Source organism: Ursus arctos, unplaced genomic scaffold, assembly GCF_023065955.2.
Source record: "Ursus arctos isolate Adak ecotype North America unplaced genomic scaffold, UrsArc2.0 scaffold_9, whole genome shotgun sequence".
In the NCBI taxonomy this organism is placed as follows: domain Eukaryota; kingdom Metazoa; phylum Chordata; class Mammalia; order Carnivora; family Ursidae; genus Ursus; species Ursus arctos.
In genome coordinates, this window is record NW_026623111.1 from 78,159,583 (window position 1) to 78,181,481 (window position 21,899).

The 21,899-nt window shown below is 37.9% G+C and overlaps 1 protein-coding gene across 1 annotated transcript in view; it reads right to left on the bottom strand.

Annotated features, from left to right (window-relative positions):
* Positions 1-19,562, bottom strand: part of EIF4E (eukaryotic translation initiation factor 4E) — a 41,280-nt gene extending 21,718 nt beyond the window's left edge. Inside the window, exon 1 of the mRNA XM_026509681.4 lies at positions 19,412-19,562. Within this exon, the coding sequence (XP_026365466.1) occupies positions 19,412-19,429 (18 nt within the window). The 5' untranslated portion in view covers positions 19,430-19,562. The remainder of the gene's footprint in view (positions 1-19,411) is intronic.
* Positions 19,563-21,899: the final 2,337 nt, after the last annotated feature.

The window sequence follows — 21,899 nt, forward strand, 5'->3', positions numbered from 1 at the left end:
TTAATCTAAATTAAAAGACAAGTAAAATTTACTCATAAGTTCCAAATCCTCAATACAAACCAACTTTCACAACATTTAAACAGTTTATGTCAGCAGCACATAAAAACAATAAATTAATTATAGTATGAATGATTACAAGTTTCACGAGACCCAAAATGTCACCTGCTAACTCAGGATCTTCCTTTCTTTTCGGTTACTCAACTCTTTTCACAACGAGGAGAATGATGAAAGACTTAGATGGTATCAAAAATCTCTGGACACATAGGAACTAAAAGCAGGTAATAACTCAGGAAAAAGTATATTAAGTTCCCAGAATTTAAAAGTTTCTTTTGAATTAAAAGTCCTACCTTAATTGATATTTTAGTCTTTACATTAAGAATCTATAATTTTGAATTATCCTTATAACTAAAATTAAAATAACTACTCAACTTTAAATAAATGTGTATGGATGTTTAAAAATGTAAAATCATCCAGCCTTCACTTTTAATATTATACAAATATGCTAGATGTTAAGACAAATACTCTAAAACACTCCAAAAAAATATTTATTAAACACAATCATCTTTTCAGTATTTAAAACATTTTCCCCCCAAAACTTTATTTATTTATTTGACAGAGACAGAGACAGAGCAAGAGAGCACAAGGAGGGAAGGCAGCAAAGGAGCAAGAGCCTGACTCGGGGCTCAATCTCAGGACCCTGGGATCATGACCTGAGCAGAAGGCAGATGCTTAACTGACTGAACGACCCAGGCATCCTCCCCCTCTTTTCTAAAGACTTTATAAAACTTTTCTTAAAATGTAAGCAGTGAACTGACGTTTCTTTTATTTAGCCTTTTAAGTCACCATCTGCAGTTTGACGTCTCATGTTCAAATTTTTTTTAAGATTTTATGAATTTGAAAGAGTGCATGCCTGCGTGGAGGGAGGAGCAGAGGGAGAGAGAGCCTTAAGCAAGGCTCCATCTCATGATCCCAAGATCACAACCCAAGGCAAAACCAAGAGTCAGACACTCAACCGACTGCACCACCCAGGCACCCATCATGTTCAAATATTTAACTTAAGAAATTCTCAAACTCTTTCAGTAAAGCAACAATGGTTTTAATAGCCAATTATTTCCAAGACAGAATATAAAATACTCAAATATTCTATGAAAATACTCATTAACATGACATAACCCAAATCTAATAAAACCAAAAATCCAAGATCTAATAAATCTTATAAAAACATTAATATTAAAAACCACATATAAAAGGGCACATTAAAAAAGAAAAGTCATATTTTCTTGGCATACATTTTCTTATTTAGGCCATATTTTGTTATGACCATCTACTTATCTCACCAATTCATTCTTAATCAGCAGAAACTGAAACCAAAATCTAAACCAAAAACTTATCAACCACTCACCCTTTAAGTTTCTTACAACTATATTGTAAATTATTGCAAAGAAAAAAAAACTTGTTTGAGACTGTTGAGACATGCCTCTCTGTTAATTTCTTTAAACTTATTATTTTATTGTTATAAAACCTCTCTCAACTTTGATTCAAATAATCAGGATGTTTTTATCAATGTAGGAGGTTATTTAAGGCTTCCAGGCTAATTCTGTGAGGGTAGTCCTCTATGGAGAAAGTCCAATTCCTATATAAACTTTTGAATCTGTAAGCAACATACACACTGATAAACGATGTCCAGAATGATGGCCATACTCTACTGAATTCTTGGATCAAAAAAAAAGATTTAAAAAAAATGATTTATGAGCATGTGCCAAATCAGAAGAAATATTTTTTAAAAAGAACTGGAACAAAAATGATTTCAGTTCACTCATCAGTTGAGCATAAGCCTCTAACTATAACGAATCTCCAATTATCCATTTTTTGTTCTAATTTACTAAGTACTTCTAATATCAACTGAATTTAAAAATAAAATTATCTTGGAATTTTCTCTCTTCTTAAAATTATTTGGAAAGCTATCTGAGACTTCAGATTACCATGAAATAGGTAGTACAGGAAGACTACGTGATACTTGTTAACACCAACTTCACAAAATTCTCCCTGAAAACTCCACAGCAGGTGTTTTCATGGTATGTTTAACAACCGAGTTACTATTTTTAAATATGTAAGATCACCAAAGTAGCAAGTAAAGCAAACAAGATTATTGTACGATCTGTATAAGAACTAAAAAATGTATTCTGTAGCTTGTCATTTTAATGGTTGTTTTGTATACAGCAGACAAGTTTTAAATACAAAATTCTTTACTGCAAAGTTCCACAACATCCCTCTACCTACTCTCTAAGCTCCTCCGTAAGTAGATTTCATTGAGAATTACATCTTAAATATCCATGTTTTACCAGTATTTCTAAATTTAAAAATTATGCAAATAAAACACAAAAGGCTAATTTAACAGATTATTGTACTCTCAAAGTAATCAAATGCATTTTTTTCTTTCCAAGTTTTTATTTAAATTCCAGTTAGTTAACATACAGTGTAATATCAGTTTCAGGTGTAGAAGTTAGTGATTCAACACTCACATGCAACACCCAGTGCTCTGTGCACTTCTCTGTGTCACAAATGCACTCCTTAATCCCTATCACCTATGTAACCCATGGACCCACCCACCTCCCCTCCAGTAACCCGGTTTGTTGTCTATAGTTAACAGTCAGCGTCTTGGTTTGCTTCTTTTATTTACCCCTGTGTTCATTTGTTTTGGTTCTTAAATTCCCCATATGAGTGAAATCATATAGTATTTGTCCTTCTCCGACTGACTAGTTTAGCATAATACTCTTTAGCTCCATCCATGTCGTTGCAAATGGCAAGATTTCATTCTTTTTGATAGCTGAGTAATATTGCATTGTGTGTGTGTGTGTGTGTGTGTGTGTGTATGTGTGTGCGCATGTTTATCACATTTTCTTTACCCATTTATCAGTCGACGGGCACTTGGGCTCTTTCCATCATTTGGCTATTGTTGATAATGCTGCTATAAACATGGGGCTGCATGTATCCCTTCAAATTAGTATTTTTGTATCTTTTGGGTAAATACCTAGTAGTGCAATTGCTGGATCATAGGGTAGTTCTGTTTTTAACTTTTTGAGGCACCTCCATACTGTTCTCCAGAGCGGTTGCACCAGCTTTCATTCCCACCAACAGTGCAAAAGGGTTCCCCTTTCTCCACTTCCTCACCAACACCTGTTGTTTCCTGTGTTAATTTTAGTCTAAGTTGTCAAATACATTTTTAACCTAAAAGACAAAATATACTTGAAAAACTCTTGTATAACCTATTTCAGGTGCGTAGAATGGACAGCACAAAGCTATGAGATGGTACAGGGCTTAACTAGAAGATGGTAAGGAGTGAGACTGAAAGAGAGGGCTCCATGAAACCACAGACAGACGAAAATGGTGGGCTGAAGGGAGACCAAAAGGCCTCAAAGGTCAAGCTAAAAGTACACCTTTCATCTTGTGAGCAATGGAAGCCATTCATTGACAGATCAAAGTGATTAAATACTGATGACAAGTAAGAGAATAGAAAAGACAACCAGTTTAAGTGGAAAATATAAAACACGGTTGTGGATTTGCTGAGTTTATAAGATTCAAATAAAAATGAAGTCTTATAATTTAGTGGTCCCAGAGCTCAGTAACTGTCATAACAAGAGAAGTTGAAAAAAAAGGTAGAGCAAGGGTGGGGCAAGTCTAACAATCTCAGGCAGCTTTTGAATGTTGCTACATCTCAGAATGCAGTAAGATTCTGCAAAAACCAGCACGTTTCAAACACCATATTAACTTTGTTGGACAATCCTAATATTATAAAGCTAAATACTTTCCAGATATAGTATCATTCCCCTAATCCGACTAAAGTTTGGATTCTTCCTTCCAGGCAAGTTCAAATCTACAGTGCTTAAATTCCAAAACCATGGTGTGCTTTTCCATGGTTGTGAATACTCAAGATTTTCCATTAAATCTCAACTCAAACATATTTACAAACTATCTCTTCTAGAAATAACAATGAGCCTTCCCCTCAGGACACTCAATTAGTGTCCTCTGTTACTTCATTGAACAAGTATTACTACTAAGAACTACAGGGTCCCCCCTCATCCACACACACCTTTAGGACATCACCTAAATCTTTTTTTTTTTTTTAAGATTTTATTTATTTATTCGACAGAGAGAGAGACAGCCAGCGAGAGAGGGAACACAAGCAAGGGGGAGTGGGAGAGGAAGAAGCAGGCTCATAGCGGAGGAGCCTGATGTGGGGCTCGATCCCGTAACGCCAGGATCACGCCCTGAGGCAGACGCTTAACCGCTGTGCCACCCAGGTGCCCCAGGACATCACCTAAATCTTAATTTGAAGTAAGCAAAAAGCAATAGTTCCCCTGGCACTAATAAGGGTTAAAGCAGTTAACTCAAAATGCAGTCCACAGATTTCTGCTGGTTATAGTCTACAACCGGGGTAGGTATAGAAACAGCAAGTAAGAACTTAGAAAACTTAACAATCTGACAGTATTTTTGTACCCGCTGAAACTAGTAATAGCAAATTCAGGCTTACATTTTTGTGCATTTTTTTTTCATTTTTCTTTATCCTATTTTTATGATTTACAAAAACATTACATGAGAAATTGTTAAAAAACAAAATAAAAGGGGTGCCTAGCTGGCTCAGTCAGTAGAGCATGTGACTCTTGATCTTGGGGCTCTAAGTTCAAGTCCCACACTGGGTGTACTGATTACTTAAAAAAATAAAGTTTTAAAAATAAGTAAGTAAAAAAATAAGTAAATACCTTACTTTCTACCAGAGTGTAAGAGACACTGGTTTAGATCACATACTCTGGAGCCAGGCTACCCAGGTTGGAATCCCAGCTCTGCCATTCACAGTCACGTAATTTCAGGCAAGTTCAACAGAGCACTGAATAATGGATAATAATATCCGATTTTCAGCAGCACTTCCTTATACACACCCCCTTCCTTGCTTCACTGTGTTTCAGTTGAGTTAGAAAAGACCATTTGTGGCCTTAAAGAAAAATGTAAATGCTATTATGGCAAAGATAGTTGCAAAATTATCTCTACAAGTTACTCACCCAATATTTCAGTAAACTGAAGGCACTATATAAATTAAATAAAGATATGAAGTAATGAGAAGAGTAAGCAAATAAGAACAGAAAAGAACGGTGCTTTGCAACTTTTAAAGTGGTAACACCCACCCTCACACTTCATCCAAATTGAGTTTTTGATAGGTAACATTTACGAAGCAGTTACTATCAAATAATGTGCTACATACTTTTATATACATTATTTCAATATTCATATAATCTCAGTATATTCAATCTTCACAATACTGTGAAACTACCAACGCTCTCTGCTCTTCAAATTTAAACGGTGGAAGTTAACGTGGCCTAGCTGTATTCTACATTCGAATCCAAGACTATCAGGATTCACAGCTAAGGATAACGTATGTCCTGGTTTTACCTGTTTATTGTTTCGGTGTATCAGGAGAACCTTTGTTCACTCCCAAAAGTGCCCAGAGTTGAATAATAAATTATAGAAGGTTATAGAGGTACTCTTTCCAAGCCGCATAACCCTACAGTTTGTACTATGTCTCGTGCCACAGCCTCAGACTCAATACCTTCACTATCTTGCAAATGCATGCCACTGCCAATAAGCCAGAAAAAAGGCATGAATGGTACACCTCACTCCCAACACATACACAAAATCCCACTAGGAAAAAAAAGCAAGTAAATGCCAATGATCAATTACAGTGAGTTTATATTATTATGTAAGACAACATACTAAATGCCTATATGGTCAATTATCTCAGAAATACAAGCAATTGTAACAAATCCTCTCTTTATGGATACAAATAACTGGAAGGAGAAAATAATTTCATATAAGATAGTGAACAGACTTCAAGATACATTACTCTTCCTTTTAGTCTCCGAACATTCAGTTCCCAGGTCTCTTTTTAGCAAACAATGCACTTCCCCCAGCACCCTCCATATGTAAATTAGTATAATTAATTAACTAGTTCCTAAGAACAAGTAGTCTTACCACTTGCCTTGTAAGGAATAAAAAAATTGGTGTAAACACTGAAAAGTACCACAAATAATTAAATCAATTGTTTTGGTTGTTAAAGTAATATCAGCTAATCTGGCACTCATCACAAAAGTGGAGGCTGTCGATTTTGCAGATCTTCTTCCTTGTCTGTAATAAAGAATCAAAATAGTGACCTGCACGCTCTAAACTAAAACGCTGAAGTATAAAAACAACATATGCAGATTTAGCAAAATACAAACCTTTTAAGCTTAAAGCACTGCTTAAACGGAGAAATTTTTTTCATGTAAAGGACTGTGAGACCCTATATATCAATTCTGATTCAAAAGACAGTACTTTTAAATATTCTTTTCGACTAATGTAAAATGGCATCTACACAACAAAAAATACTGGAAGCTGAGGTACAGAAAGGAAAAGCTGTGATGATCCGTACAAATTGTATCATATCTATAAGTACTGCAAAGTTAATAACTGTTCAATCTACTTAAGTAACAATAACCTAATTACCTGACTAAAATTAATGACTAGCAAATAAACTTTTCAGTGAACAGAGCTGATTAAGTTTACTGCTCTATAGCTAAAAATGGTTCTTTCTGGACAGACAGCAAGATATACTTAACCACATTTTACTAATATTGAAAAAAAAAAATCCCTAGAGGCCACACTTGAATTTCTGAGGTTCTGGAATACAATTTTTAAACTTGGATGCATATCCCTTTAACTCTTTACTAGAAAGACCTGTAGGCATCTTGTTTCATTTGAAATCTGTCAACCGAATTACTCCGCACATCTTATGTAGCTTAGGAGAAGATCCCAAATTCAGAAAGGAAAATGTATTAGAGACTTAAGAAACATACATGTGTGATCTAGAATGATAACAAGGCTAATGATAAAATTTAAATGGCGATGCTACTTAAACCAAAGATTACCAAAAGACTCATATTTTATAACAACTAAGGAATTTTATATAAGTTAAACTTCATACAAATTTAAGAGTGCTCCAAATAACATTAAAATGAAGTTAGGACAAGCATTTTCACTGCACGAAATTACACTAGTTCCAGTAGCATGGCAATTTCTATTTCAATTATTCTTTAAAACTTCATAATTACAATTTGAAAGGCAAACATTTTAAAGAATTTAACTGCTGCCTAAGTTTATTCCTTTTAAAATTATAAATAAAATTTAATGACACCGATTGAAATCTTTACAGTCCAGTTATACAAGTAAGCACCTGCTTTTTTTTAACAGCTGAATTCTTTCTAAATTCTACATGCTTTTTAAAAGTTCTACAATGTTAAAAGTTAAAGATTAAAATTGTGATATAAACTATAGTTTTGGTTTTTTTTTAAGTAATCTCTACACCCAATGTGGGGCTCAATGTGGGGCTCAAACTCATGACTCTGAGACGAAGAGTTGCATGCTTTACCAACTGAGCCAGCCAGGAACCCCAAAATAATAATTTTAATAAGAAAATCAGAGTTGTCCTTTCATACTTCAAATATTTAAATTATCTTCCAGAAGAAATCAACCTACATTTCTTTAAAAAATTGGAAAACTAGGGACAGTCACAGTTTCAAATGTCCCCAGGTTTATAGAGTAGGTTATGTCCTTCCACTTACTGGGCTTAAGTTAATGAACTACAAGCTTCCAAATAAAAAAAGAGCTATATTCTTTAACTCAATAATTATACTTCTAAGAGATTTCTTCAAAGAAAGTATCAGGACACTAACAGTTTTGTGTATTTTATGTTAGTAAATAAAAAGTACAGTCAACATGTATCAAAAGATACAACCAAAATGTAAAAGATATATTATGGTGTTCACAATATAGGCACTAAATGTGATGCTTAGAAAATTATTTTAAAATGCTAATGTGGGAAAAGGTAGATCACAGAACTGTACAAACAAGGAGCACTTTACTTTTCTGGTGGAGGGAAAGCACTTTTTAACAAGTCCTAAATGAACTATGGTATATCCATACAATGTAATATTATTCTGCACAAAAAGAAATAAGATATCAAACCATGAAAAGACACGGAGGAACAATAAATGTATATTACCAAGTGAAACAAGTCAATCTGAAAAGACTACACGCTGTATGATTCCAACTATATGACATTCTAGAAAAGGCAAAACGATGGGGGCAGTAAAAAGAATAGTGGTTTCCAGGGGTTAGAAGGGAGGGATGAGTAAGCAGAAAACAGAGGATTTTAGGCAGTGAAACTCCTTCTGTATGATACTACAATGGTAAACACATGTAATTATTTATTTGTCAAAACCCAAAGACTGTACAACACCAAGAGTGAACCCTAATGTAAACTAGAGACTTGAGATGACAATGACATGTCAATGTACGTTCATTTGGTATAACGAATGTTCCACTCTGGTAAGGGATGTTGACATTGGCGGGGGGGGGGGGGGGGGGGGGCGGCACCTGTGCATACAGGAACAGGAAATATACCAGAATCCTCTCTACCTTCCTCTCAATTTTGTAGTGAATCTAAAACTGCTCTAAAAAATACTCTTATTTAAAAGCAAAAGAGGTGTCTGAGGGGCGCAGTCTGTTAAGTCTCCAATTCTTGGTTTCAGCTCAGGTCAGGATCCCAGGGTCCTGAGATGCAGCCCCACTTCGGGCTCTGGGCTCAGTGTGGAGTCTGCGTGAGATTCTCTCTCTCTCTCTCCCTCCCTCTGCCCCTCCCATTCATGCATGCCCGCTCTCCCTCTCTCTCTCAAATAAATCATTAAAAAAAAAAAAAAAAGGAAAAGGAAAAGGGTACAAAGAAGAGATGAGGTAAGAAAGAAGAGTCCACAAACAAGTAAACCAAAATATTACCAAAGAAAACCTAGTTGTCGGGATTACAGATGACTTTTATTTTCAGTTCCCCATTCCACTACAAAGATTTTGGTATTTTGATTCAGTATATATTGAATTTAAGCATTAAATTCAGGAAAAATTAACATCTTTCCAGTATCAAATCTTTCCCAAAAGCAAATTATGACTTTGTTTATTAAAGCCCTCCACTGTATTCCTCAGTAGAATTGTATAGCTTTCATTTTTGAATCCTGCAAATTACTTACTAGGTTTATAATTTCGGGGCACTTAAACACTGGCACCTGGGTACATGAAAGTGGCAAATTACTTGCTAGCTTTATTATTCCTGGCACCTTTTGCCTACTTACAGAAAAACTAATACTGTGTTCTATAATCAGAATGCAACAAGTTACTTTTTAAATGTCAGCTAAGTGTTATTTCTCTCTCTCTCTCTCTTTTTTTTTTTTTTTTTTTGCTATTCAGTAATTCAGCAACTTTAAGCTCCAAGGAGAGCTGGGTTAAACACTCAGAAATGTCTAGCACATGACAGGTACTCAAATGTTTGAATAAATGAATGATTTTAATTTTGTTCCCTCTCAAAATCCCACTAAAACTATAACGGAATTTTTTTCTAAGTCCACAACTATGAGAAGAGCAGGGAAAAAAAGAAGAGAGCTGGAACACAGATGGATAATTGGTCACTAATCAATATACACAGCTAGATCCTAAAAGTCTCAAAAGCTGGCAGCACCTTTAGAACCGAGAGTGAAAGAAAGAGGTAAATTAAAGAGAATATGGTGAAAGCTATTTGAAAAATAACTAGATCCCTCAATTTCCTCCAGAGGGAGGAAATCCTTCACAGGATTGCTGCCATGAGTTCAAAAATAAAAAAGAAAATAAGCAACTTGGAGGGAAGAGGCAGGGAAAAGTAAATGCCTTCAAAAATATGTACCTATATATATCCTCAAAAGGTTAAAGTGTTGCATCACAATTACAGGAAGCTATAAAGTGAATATTCAGAAGAGGAGAGGAGAGAGAGAGGAGAGGAGAGAGAGAAGATATCTGGAAATTAAAATTATGACAGAAAAGGTTGGAAAATAAAATTTCCCAGAAAATAAAACAGAAAATGAAAGTAAGATTTGAACTTAAAAAAAAAAAAAATCAGGTAACCATGCTAGGAGATGTAGTATCTGAATAACTGTTTCAAAGAGGGGAAAGAAAAAGGAAAATCACAAGTAAATCTAAAGTGATGAACAGGAGTTGCCACATTAAGAAAGTGCAATAAGTATCTCGCACACTGGAGAATGTCATTGTGAAATGGGGACAAGAAAAATTTATGGGTTGAAGCAGGAGACTGGTCACACAAAAAAAGAGAAGGGCAGAGAGGAGAGGAGAGAAGTAAAAGAAGTAGCCATCGGAACATATGACTTTGAATAGCCACAACAGAAGATGACCTGAAATAATGACTTAAAAATTCTGAAAAGAATTCTACAGCCAGCCAAACTACAGATATGACATTGTTTAATAGGCAAGGTCTCAAAATCTTTAACTCTCACATATTTTTTTCTCAAAAAATACTGGAGATGCGATCTACTGAAACGAAACAAGAAACCAAATAAGACAACAAGGGACACCAAGGAAGTCAGATGAGAGGGAATCACGAGCGTCGTCAAAGACAGGTGTGCACCAGATATAGAGAGCAACATTCAGATTGGAGCAATGTGATTCAGGCTACATTCTTCAACTGATGGCTATAATGATCAAGATGCTTATTATCTACCCTTAAAACAAAACAAAACACAACAAATCACTGATTGCCAGTGTTTGTCTGGCCTAGGCTTTTATCTATATTTAACTCAGCTTAACCCTGCGTTTTTAACAAAGCTCCTTTTCTCTCCTTTGTGCCCTTCCCCCGAAACAGCTCTAAGTTTCACACCAAGTGAGTTCAGCTTTAACCTACACTTCAAACAACACACAAAGCATTTTACTACCACAAACCACTCTCCTAACTGAAGGTTCTTTGCCTGGCCCACACAACCTGCCAGGTAACAACTGTGCAGTCCTATGTTTCCCAAAACAAGTTCATGATCTTGCCGACTGGTTTCTCCTAGTGGGACTTCAGTAGAGATTCGAGGAAGCTGAAGCCACCATGAGACATGATGACGTCTTGGGTGATGAGTACATAAGCCATCAGTTTATTACTCTAAAACTTATGCACATATGTATCTTTTATGTTTTTTACATATAAATTGTTCACAATTAGAAAAGGCATAGTTCTAAAAAAAATTATAGCCTGATAGCCAACTACAGTCACAAAGTGTTTTATCTAACCAGTAGTTTTTAAATTTTCAATGTATTGCCAACATTTACCTTACAGCTATACTACCTCATGTACGGACTATTAGCAGAAGGCTATTCACCATAAACTGAATTAGCAAATGGCTGGAAATAAACCAAATGTATAGAAATACAATATGGAACTATGTTTAAGACCAAATCATGCAAGACATACTACCAGAAAAAAAAGTGAAAGCTTTATGTGCTGATATGCAATGCTCTAAAACACCTATTATTAAGTGAAAAACATAATGTGCCAGGTTAGTATATACAATTGACTACCACTCTTTTAAAAAGAATATATATCCTATTTCCTTGTATATATACAAATCGCTATGAAAGATAGAAGTGACAATGCTGGCTGTCTCTAGAAGTGATCTACCTGAATGAGATCAGCTTGAGGCACAGACTTTACTATATATAGTCTTTTGTACAAAATCTGAATTTCAAACAACATGAAGTACTACCTACTCACAAATTTTTTTAAACAGCACAAAAAAGGCTATAGGACAATTTTAATTATCCATACAAGAGCAAATAATTGCCTTTGAAAGTTTAAAATAGAGAGAAAAGTTTCCCTAGGATAAAATTAGATAATTTCTCCAACCAAACTGGTTATATTCAACTGTACCTTACGAAGTTAAGCCAAATACAATATGCATATGTTCACACCAGATAGGTCTAGATTCCACAGCTACACTGTCCAATTCGGTAGCCACTAGCAACACATGAAATTAAATTTCAAGTAATTAAAATGACATTTAAATTAAAGTTAAATGAAGTTTAAAATTCACTTCCTTGGTTGAATCAGTCACAATTCAAGTGCTCAAAAGCCATGGGGAGGGGGCGGCTGGTGGCTACTGTACTGAACAGCACAAATACAGAACATTTCTACCATCACAGAAAAATTCGGCTGGACAGCCCTTATCTAAAAGAATCCTCAAAACAGTGGTTAACAGTGTGCACGTGTTGGAGAAGGGAACTAGGCAGCTGGAAAGATAGATAGGAAATAGGTTTTTCACAATAAAAAGGACTGGGGCACCTAAGTGGCTTGGTCAGTTGAGCATCCAACTCTTGGTTTCAGCTCAGGTCATTAGATCTGCCCATTTTAGGCTTTGCACTCAGCAGGGAGTCTGCTTGAGATTCTCTCTCCCTCTCCCTCTGGCCCTCCTGCTCATGTGCTCCCTACAGCGCACTCCCTCCCTCCCTCCCTCCCTCCACAAAAAAATAACCACATTCTTTAAAAAAGAAAAAAAAAAAAAAAAAAGACAGGACTGAGCCTGTGCCAGGCAGCATCCTTAATGTTTGATGTTAACTTAGTTAATCCTTACTGTACTTCAATATAGTTTCCTTTGTAATCCTAAGTATTTTACTTAATGCATTTAAAAACATTATTCTGACAACAGAGCCATAGACTTCACTGCTAAAGGGATCCATCTGAATTTTGGCCCATGAGCATGTATTACTAATTCAAGAAAAAAGTCATAAGAACATAAAAGCTAAATGGTGATTATCTATAAACCAAAACCCAAGAGATTTTACAATCCTGAACATTATTTAAAAAATACAGTATACAAGTTCAAATGAATGGAAAAAAAAAAAAAAAAAAAGAAAAGAAAAACCCATCTTGCTCCATGCCACAACCCATAAATCATCTGGTACATCCTGGTTTTTTTTTTAAAGATTTATTTATTTGAGAGAGAGAGAGCATGCACGCACACACACAGGGGAAGGGGCAGAGGGAGAGACAGAGAAGCAGACTTCCCACTGAGCATGGAGCTTGATCCTGGGCTTAAGCCCAGGACCCTGAGATCATGACCTGAGCCAAAATCAGGAGCCTGCCACTTAACCAACTGAGCCACCCAGGTGCCCCTTAAAAGATAGGATCTTATATTTATTTGTGCATAATGGTGATCTACGCAGCAATTTTATGCTTAAGGTCAGAGTTTAACTGAAAATAAGGAGTTGGACTTTTTAGTCTTGAATTTCAGTTCCTTTTTTTTGAACAGAAGAGTAACACAGCTTGGGGCCAGAGCCTGGGTTTGAGTTCTAAGGTTGGCAGGAAAAAAAAAATTACTTGGAATATGAATTTCCCACCTATTATTTATCTCAAAATATGAGGAGAATTAGGGGGAAAAAACTACAAGAAAAAGATGTTTGTTTCATCTTTCCATTAAATATTAAATTTTCTTTCCTTAGTTAATACTTGGAAGTTCAGACTGTGGCTGCATAAACTGTTGCCCTAAGATAACCACATAAAACCCCATAAAAATTCTTCATAGAACACTAACATTGGATGCCCGGGTGGCTCAGTCAATTAAGTGTCTGACTCTTGATTTCGGCTCAGGTCATGATCTCAGGGTCCTGGGATCAACCCCCCATGAGGCCCCATGCTTAGCACAGAGTCTGCTTGAGATTCTCTCTCCCTCTACCTCAGTACCTCTCCCCGCTTGCGCTCTCTCTAAATAAATGAACTCTTAAAAAAAACACACTAACAGTGGTTCACATAAATATAAAAATCTTACCGGCTGTCACTATAAGCACAGAAAGATTATAATTTCTGTACAGCATTTTACAGTAACAAGTTTAAAACATAGCTAAAAACATGCAAATATACACTTTAGCTCTAACAATTACTGCAAAGCCTTGAGTTTCAGGGAATCGGTCTTACTACTATCTTCCTCAAACAATTGAGCTTTTAAGACTAGCAACATTAGGGGCACCTGGGTGCCTCAGTTGGTTAAGCAACTGACTCCTGATTTAGGCTCAGGTCATGATCTCAGGACATCAAGCCCCATCTGGAACTGCACTTAGTGGGGAATCGGCTGGAGATTCTCTCTCCCTCCCTCCACCCCTCCCGCGCATGCACTTACACACAGGCGGGGCTCTCTTTCTCACCTGCTCTCCAAAATAAATAAATAAATCTGTTAAAAAAAAAAAAGAAAAAGAAAAAGACTAGCAATATTATACTGAAACGTTTTCAAAACAACCACTCAACTCTTAGACCTTTCACCAAAATTACTAAGAGTACAAAGGTAATTATGAGTAAATTCTATAATTACAAATTTTTAAAAACTTACTGCACTGTTTTTTTACTAGCAAAATATTTGAACTGGCAAATCATTTGATTTGACAAGGTCCAAAAATCAAATGAGAAGGGGGAGAAGGGAAGTGACCATTTGCTATCTTCAGAAATCTATCCAAAATGTTCTGGACCAGTTTCTAAAATATAACCTTATGTGTAACAACTTGTTTAGTTCTTGAATTTAGACACCACAGTGCTATTTTCTTACTGTACTTTGGTTATCAGTTATCAAACACATTTTCTTTTAGAGCTGCAGCAGAATCTCTAGTCAGTTTATCAAATTAATCTTCCCAAATCACATAAGGAAAACATATTACATGGCTATTGGAAAGACAGTGTCATGGTTAAGAACACATACTCTGGAATTTGGCTGCTTTAGTTAGAACTCCACCCCACCATTTATTAGCTGTGTGATCTTCAGCAAGTTAGTCACACAGTTACTTAAGCTCTTCGTGCCTTGGTTTCCTCGTCTGAATTAAGGATAGTAATACCTACTTTCATAGGGCTGCTGTAGGATTAAATGAATTAATATATGTAAAGTACTTAGTGTGTGCCTAACACACATAAGTGCTATATGTTAATTATTAAAAAGTAAAGATCTGCCTATATTAAAAATCACTGTTACAAATAGGTTGTGCTTAAAGGTCACTTTTTTAAAAGATTTTATTTATTTGACAGAGATATAGAGCCAGAGAGCACAACTGGGGGGGGGGGGTGGCAGAGGGAAGATGAGGAGCAGGCAGGAGCCCCAAGCTGGGCTGGATCCCAGGACCCCAGGACTATGACCTGAGCCAAAGGCAGACGTTTAACTGGCTAAGCCATACAGGCACCTCTCAAAGGTCATTTTTAAGGCAGTTGCTTAGAACTCTAAATCCATATCCCTGGAAATTTAATGCTGGTTAGATTTGTCCTAATGCCACAGAAATTTACTGAACAATGTGACTAAATTACAGCTTCCTACTGTTTCTGTGGAATAATGTATCAAAAGTTCCAACTGGGAAGAAAGAAGAACTTTTTTTCTGACCACATTCTCAGATACCTGAAAGTCAAAAGTGATCCTTTCTTTTTTCTCCAGACACAGACAGGAACTTTTGAAGGAATACTAGTGATTTTTATAATAGGGATAGGAGTTGGAAGAGTATCTGAGGATTGTAGAGCAAAAGCTTTCCATTTCTTGCCAATGACAAGATTGATAATCAAAATGCAGCTATGTGACTTTCTTAGCAAAGAGAGGAAAAGGTGAGTATACATATACATGAATACAAATGCATGCAACACATTTATGCGCTATTGGTATACCTAGCTCTTCATAACTGACAAACTGTTATCTCTGAATACTGAATCTGAAAATCAAAATTACTGTAAGACATCTTATTCCCACTTTCAAAGCTAGACTTAGAAATTTCAGTCAAGGTCACACAGATATTAAAATTAGATTATATACCCCATGCTCTTTTCCACTTCTCTAAAAAGTCTCTATAACAAAGATGGAAAAACTCACAGTACCAGAAGGCCAAGAAATTTCCAGTAGTAGAGAGAAGGAAAAGTAGAAATTACCATTGCTAGAATAACCATTTCACAAGTTTCTTGTTACATCCAGGTACTCCACTACATTTTTAACCCTATATAAATTAAACAACATATTTTAAATATTGCCTAGAATTTGCTGTCCAAATTGGATTAAGCTTACCTAATTCATTTAACACTGTATTCTCTGCAACTTCAGGGTATAAACTAGGACTGCTTTCTAAATTGGATTTCTCTAAGTCAAATAATTATGCATAATATTAATTCAAAGCATAAAATGAAGTGAAATTTGAAATATAAAACACCAGAACCAAATTTATTTGGTTTATGAATGAACTTTGATACATGTACTGGGTTCTTTCATTAAGGCAAAAACATGATATTAATTTGCAAAGTCTGCTTGTCAATCAACAGTCTTTGATTAACCAAAAACATTGAATTATATACAACATGTCTGTCAATATATACGTAAGCCTTATTTTAATAAGCTCTTTGCAGTACAAAACATGTTTCTAAAGGGTAAAAATGGAAACTTTAGATTAGACAAGTCAATTCCAGTTACACAATTACGTAGTTTTAAAAATCCAAGAGATACGATGTAAAAACAAGTAAACTGTATACCTTCAGTTTAACCAAACAAAAACAAAACAAACAAACAAAACACCTCTTACCTTAAAAAGAACTACAAGTAAAAAAACAGCCCAATAATGAAGAATGCACAATGAAGATAAAGCTACAAAGAAACGTAAGCCACTGGAAGCAAGATGGCCTGGGGAAACTGACTTGCCATCTTCACTACTAATAAATATTAAGTCTAATTTTGATCTAGCCACAAAGTCTAATTTTGACCTAGCCACACAGTTCAAATGCCAAGAGAAAAACAGGAAAGCACTGTTTATCCCGATGTTCAAAATTTTGCCATATTACCTATAAAGAGGTAAAATGCTCCCTTTAATTTGCCCTATCAAGTTTCTCAACAAATTTAGTATCTGTAAGCTACATTTTAATGTAACTGATGGCTTACACATACTTGAAAAAAATAAAATATCAAACTGAAAATGACTGCTGTTTTACATAATTTCCATAGATAAAAATTCCCCAAATACCTATGAAAGGTGGGACAAGCAGGAAAAACCCATGACTCTTTAAGTGCTTATGATTATGCCCAACAGAAAAGCAATAAGGAAACTCACAAGGTAGCTGAAATAGCAATGAACAAATATAAATATGGTTTCTATAGGCTTCAGCAGGAATACCTCAACCACAATCAATACTCATCAGCTGCTGTTAACACAAAACTCCCAGTATTTAAAATCGTCAAAGAATTCTAAAAGACTAACCTATGAAAAGGGTGCATTAAAAATGCAAAAAAATTGCCATTCTCACTAAAAATGAACACGTCAATGTATTTTACATACATCCTCAAACTACTACTGGCCTTCCACTTTCACACACTTTAGGTTTTTAGGTTCCCTACTCTCCAGATTTAAATCCAGTATCCAAGTTTCCCTGGGTCAGCACTAGAATGAATACTACACCGTATCACCCACCACATCACTGGGAATTAAGCTCCTTAAGAGTTTACACTGAACAAAGTATAGAATCACATTTTGTATAACTTTGTATCCTAAAGAACATTTGGTATAACCTCCTAAACAAGAGGCTATAAATATTTACGGACTCAAAACAGTCCTTCAACACTTTGTAGTTCTGTTCTGTGCTGCTGAAAGAAAACCGCACAGCTTTGCAAAATCCAAAGGACCTAAATGTTACTGAAACTTCACAAAATACATAATTATTTCACAGCTTAGAGGTTTTAGCCTTGCCCCTATTACCCGCTGTAATGCTTTTTGATGATACTGGTACAAGCAGGTAGGAGAGCAGACCCAGTAAAAAGTGGACATGGGAACTTGTTAAAAGGGAGTATTTTCATAGTCATCCTTTACCTTTTTATTTATGTAACATTAATGTTCAAAAGTCAGTTAACTGTATCAGCAAATTAAGAGACAGTTTTGCAGAACATAAATGAAAACTGGTACCAATAAAAAGTAACCAAAGAGAAGAGGTGCCTTAAATTCTGGTAACAAGGTAAGGATAGTTCACACCAATATAATGAAAAATACATCTTTCTGTATTCTATAAGCCTTCCATGACTAATTTTTGAGCTAGCAAAAAGTCTCTAAAAAGTCAAAACAGAGTCTCTAAGAAGTCAAAACAAATTGGTTAAGTCATTATGAAAAGCACAAACTATCATTAAAAATACACAGAAATATCCGGCAACCAAGGTCTAGAACTGGTTCGAGTGTCAAAGGTCCTCTAGTTGTTAAAATACTCCATTATGCCTCTAAAACAATTTCACTTAGATGTGACATTCCTAAAACAGCAACACAGGCCTGTAAGTTTCAGTGAGCCAGTGCCGGCAAACCCAAACTATGACAAAGATATCCTCTCCTTTGGGCGGTAACTACCAAATTACTGTTCTGGGATCGGCTTGCTTCAACCAAGTTTAAGATGGTGCCTAAACTGAAAGGAAAACGGCAGAACGGGTAAAGAAAAAATAAATAAAAACTAATTTTAAAAGTTAAGTCCCTACTTCCAATAAACAATGTCTTAGAAATCTTTCAGACGATAAAGGCTCGGAAGAACAGATGGATCAAGACCCATCCGCATTCTCTCGAGACGTGCGCACTGCGCGGAAAAGGATGAATGAATGGAAGACAGGCGCGTGTGAAATGCAGCAGGTCCGGCCGGCAACCAGACCAGCAGCAGCGATCAGTAGGCCTCGCTCCTCCCCCTTCCCTCCTCCATGACAGCCCAGTATCAAGCATGGAGGGGAGAGGACAATGTGATCCCCCTTTCTCACCACCACCACCCTTCATCCTACTCTGAGAGCTCTACCGCGCAACACGAGGTTCTCCTCCCCACCCCAAACCTTTCTCGCCTCCCCTGCCGCCAACCCCAGCAACTCTCGGGCGCGCTGGAGTAACATGCGCTTGCCCCTCTCGGCTCCCCTCGGCGAGGTCGAAGCTTCTCCGCGCGTGCCGCGGCACCACTCCCGCCCAACCCACCCTCCGGCAACGCGCGCCCACCGGTTCCCTGGCCCACCGGTCTAAAGAAGACCCGCGCGTGCCTCGCACACGAACCCCCCAGGCTGGAGCTCGGGAGAGAAGGAGGGACGGAAAGGCTACCCTGGGGCTCCCTCCTCCATCTCATTCCAGGCCGGCTCGCCGCCCACCCTCCCTGCGGATCCCGGCGCCCGTTCGGAGCCAGTCCTGCGCCCTTCTATCCCGAAGACACAAACCCCACACACCTAGCCCAGAGCTCCGATCACCCTCCACCCTAGCAGACCACCTCGGGAATAGGCAGGAGGCGCCGTGCTGCCCCTCCCCCACCCCTCTCCCCCAGCTCTCAGGCCCCCACCAGAACGTGTGCGCTACACGCCGCCGCGGCCAGTCTCCGGGGCGCCCCCAGTTGCCCACGGAGAGGTCAGGCCCAAGAAGAGGGGGAGGGGGCGGCAGGGGGTAGCGTGCGCGCCGGGAACGCCGTCCCGCGGGGTCCCCCAGTCCGAAGGGAGACGGAGCGCGGGGACCGGTGGGGGTGGGGGCCAAAGGCAATACTCACCGGTTCCACAGTCGCCATCTTAGATCGATCTGATCGCACAACCGCTCCTGAAGGGGGGGTGAGAGGAAAAAAATGAGATTCAAACCGGATTGGCCGGCTACTGTCCACGTGACGGACGTGTCCGTTTGGCCCGGCGGCGCCTGCGCAAGACTGCGGCTGCGTGGATGACAAGAGGCTTCTGGGAAGTGGAGTCTCTCTCGCTCACACTCTCTCTCTTTCTCTCTCTCTCTCCCTCTTTTTTTAAGGGCAAAGAAGTTTAAAAAAAAAAAAAAAAGGACTGGTCGCGTGGTTGGTGGATAGGGTGCGCGGTTCTCGGCGGCGGACCCTAGCGTGGCGGAGGGTGGTTTTCAGTCCTGTGCTCTTCCGCCTGGATAGCTGCTGTCGCGTTTACTGCCAGGCATGCCTGCTGCGCCCTTTGTTGCCCTGTCCTCCCATCTTCCCGGGAAAGTTGGGAACTGTAGGCTCAGCACGCACAATGAGGCTTCATTTGCTTAGTTGAGGTCCTAGGACAAGTTGTCTGTTTATTTAAATTTTGTTTGACTTCCCACCATTTTCTCTTGCTTTCAGAAAGAGGCGGCGATGGAGAGTCGTCGTTTAAAGCAATCAACCCTCCCTCGTCCCGCGGCTCTGCTCTGCTAACGCTGGTGGTCACTCATTGCCATCACTGCGAAAGGGGGTGGCGGAACCGCCCGCAGTACCCACTTGCCACAGGTTGGGGGAGGGGGAGTACACCCGACAGCTTTTCCTGTCCCGAATCCTGAGATTAAGACCTGAGGGCTAAATCTTGAGTAGAAGTAAAAATTATTGAGAGTTCTGTCCTCTCGGTTCCACTACTGTACTTAACGAGAACGGAAATAGGCTAAGTCCAGGTGCCAGCCAGGGAAGCCACTCCGGGCCCCGCTGACTAAGCCCTGGACTGATCGTCAGAAGTTAGGTCGGTCAACGATGACTCTTGACGTTGACTCATTCTCCTTGGGCGAGTGACTTAATCATTCAGTGCCGCAGCTTTTTCATTTATGAACCACAGATGATAATACACTTACCTCACAAGGGTGTGCTGTGGTAATGATTGTAACCAGCTTTGAAAATGCATCGGACTCTGTAAGTGCTTAATAATAAGGCAACCTCGTGCCTCCCTAAGGATAGACTGCTTCCTCTAATGTTTTTTTAAAGTGTTTTAATCATGTACACAAAGGAATTTAAAATTTAAAGTCAAGACGACTTTTTTCTTTATTACAGTAGTTACCTTCAATAGAGGCTTTATGTTCAGGAATATATTGTTATATTCACAACAATCAGTGGCAGAAATTTATCCCCACACTGGCATCCTACCATTTCCTTTTCCTCTAAGATACTCTTTTGTCATTTCTTAAGACCGTGGTGTTCTGCACACTCTGGTTGCTAATAAAACAAATGGAGGTAAATCTAACAGACCACTACTATGAAGTTCTAATGAGAAAGACATATCTTTACTATTTTCCATACTTAAGAATGTTAACCCTAGAAACATCAGTATAAGCAGGCTGCCTGTGCCTGCCCTGCCTATGGTGTTGCTGATGTCCAGAGCTGTGTCATACCTATTATTGAGTACATAATGGTTGCTTGAGTTGACTAACACATAATTGAGGCTGTATATACAAAACCATTGCCTTTTCATATGTCTTGGTTTCCCTGGACGTCAGAGGTGAATAATGAAAGCTTTTTCCAGTTAGCTCTAGTAGGCTTAAAGTTGATGGAATTCTGAATAAATAAAGAAATGGATTTCTACTTACAGAGACTATCTACTGTTACTTAAACTATCCAAAGTAATTACAGTCGATCTCAGGGATATCTTCTGTAGTATCTGGTTATCTTCTTTGAGGAGATAGCTTTCACAGTGCTGCTATATAGTAGCAAAGAATTGAGGAAATTCAGCCCCCATATGAGACTGAAAGCCAGTGATGGCCTTAATACCTTTTTTTAATTATAGCTTCCATTTTATTAACTTTTCTCGATTAAAAAACTCCTCCCTTTGGGGGCGCCTGGGTAGCGCAGTCGTTAAGCGTCTGCCTTCGGCTCAGGGCGTGATCTCGGAGTTCCAGGATCGAGTCCCACATTGGGCTCCTCTGCTGAGAGCCTGCTTCTTCTTCTCCCACTCCCCTGCTGTGTTCCCTCTCGGGCTGGCTGTCTGTCACATAAATAAAATCTTAAAAAAAAAAAAAAAAACTCCCCACTTTTGTTAGTCATTCCAGTACTTCTGTAATATTTACATCTGCTCCTATTCTTTGTAGCTTAATTTATCTCCATTTTGTATACACTTTGTTGCATGTGTTTTATGGCACATTCATGTGTCTTTGCCTAATATCACCATTAGATTCTACCATGTCAAAGATTTAGTGATTAGATTTTATCTATGTGTTTATGTGGTTGTATTGTTTTTGTCAGTCTGAATTATGCAGAGTAGAAATGTTTCACTTTATTTTTCTATTAATATACAATTACATTTGTT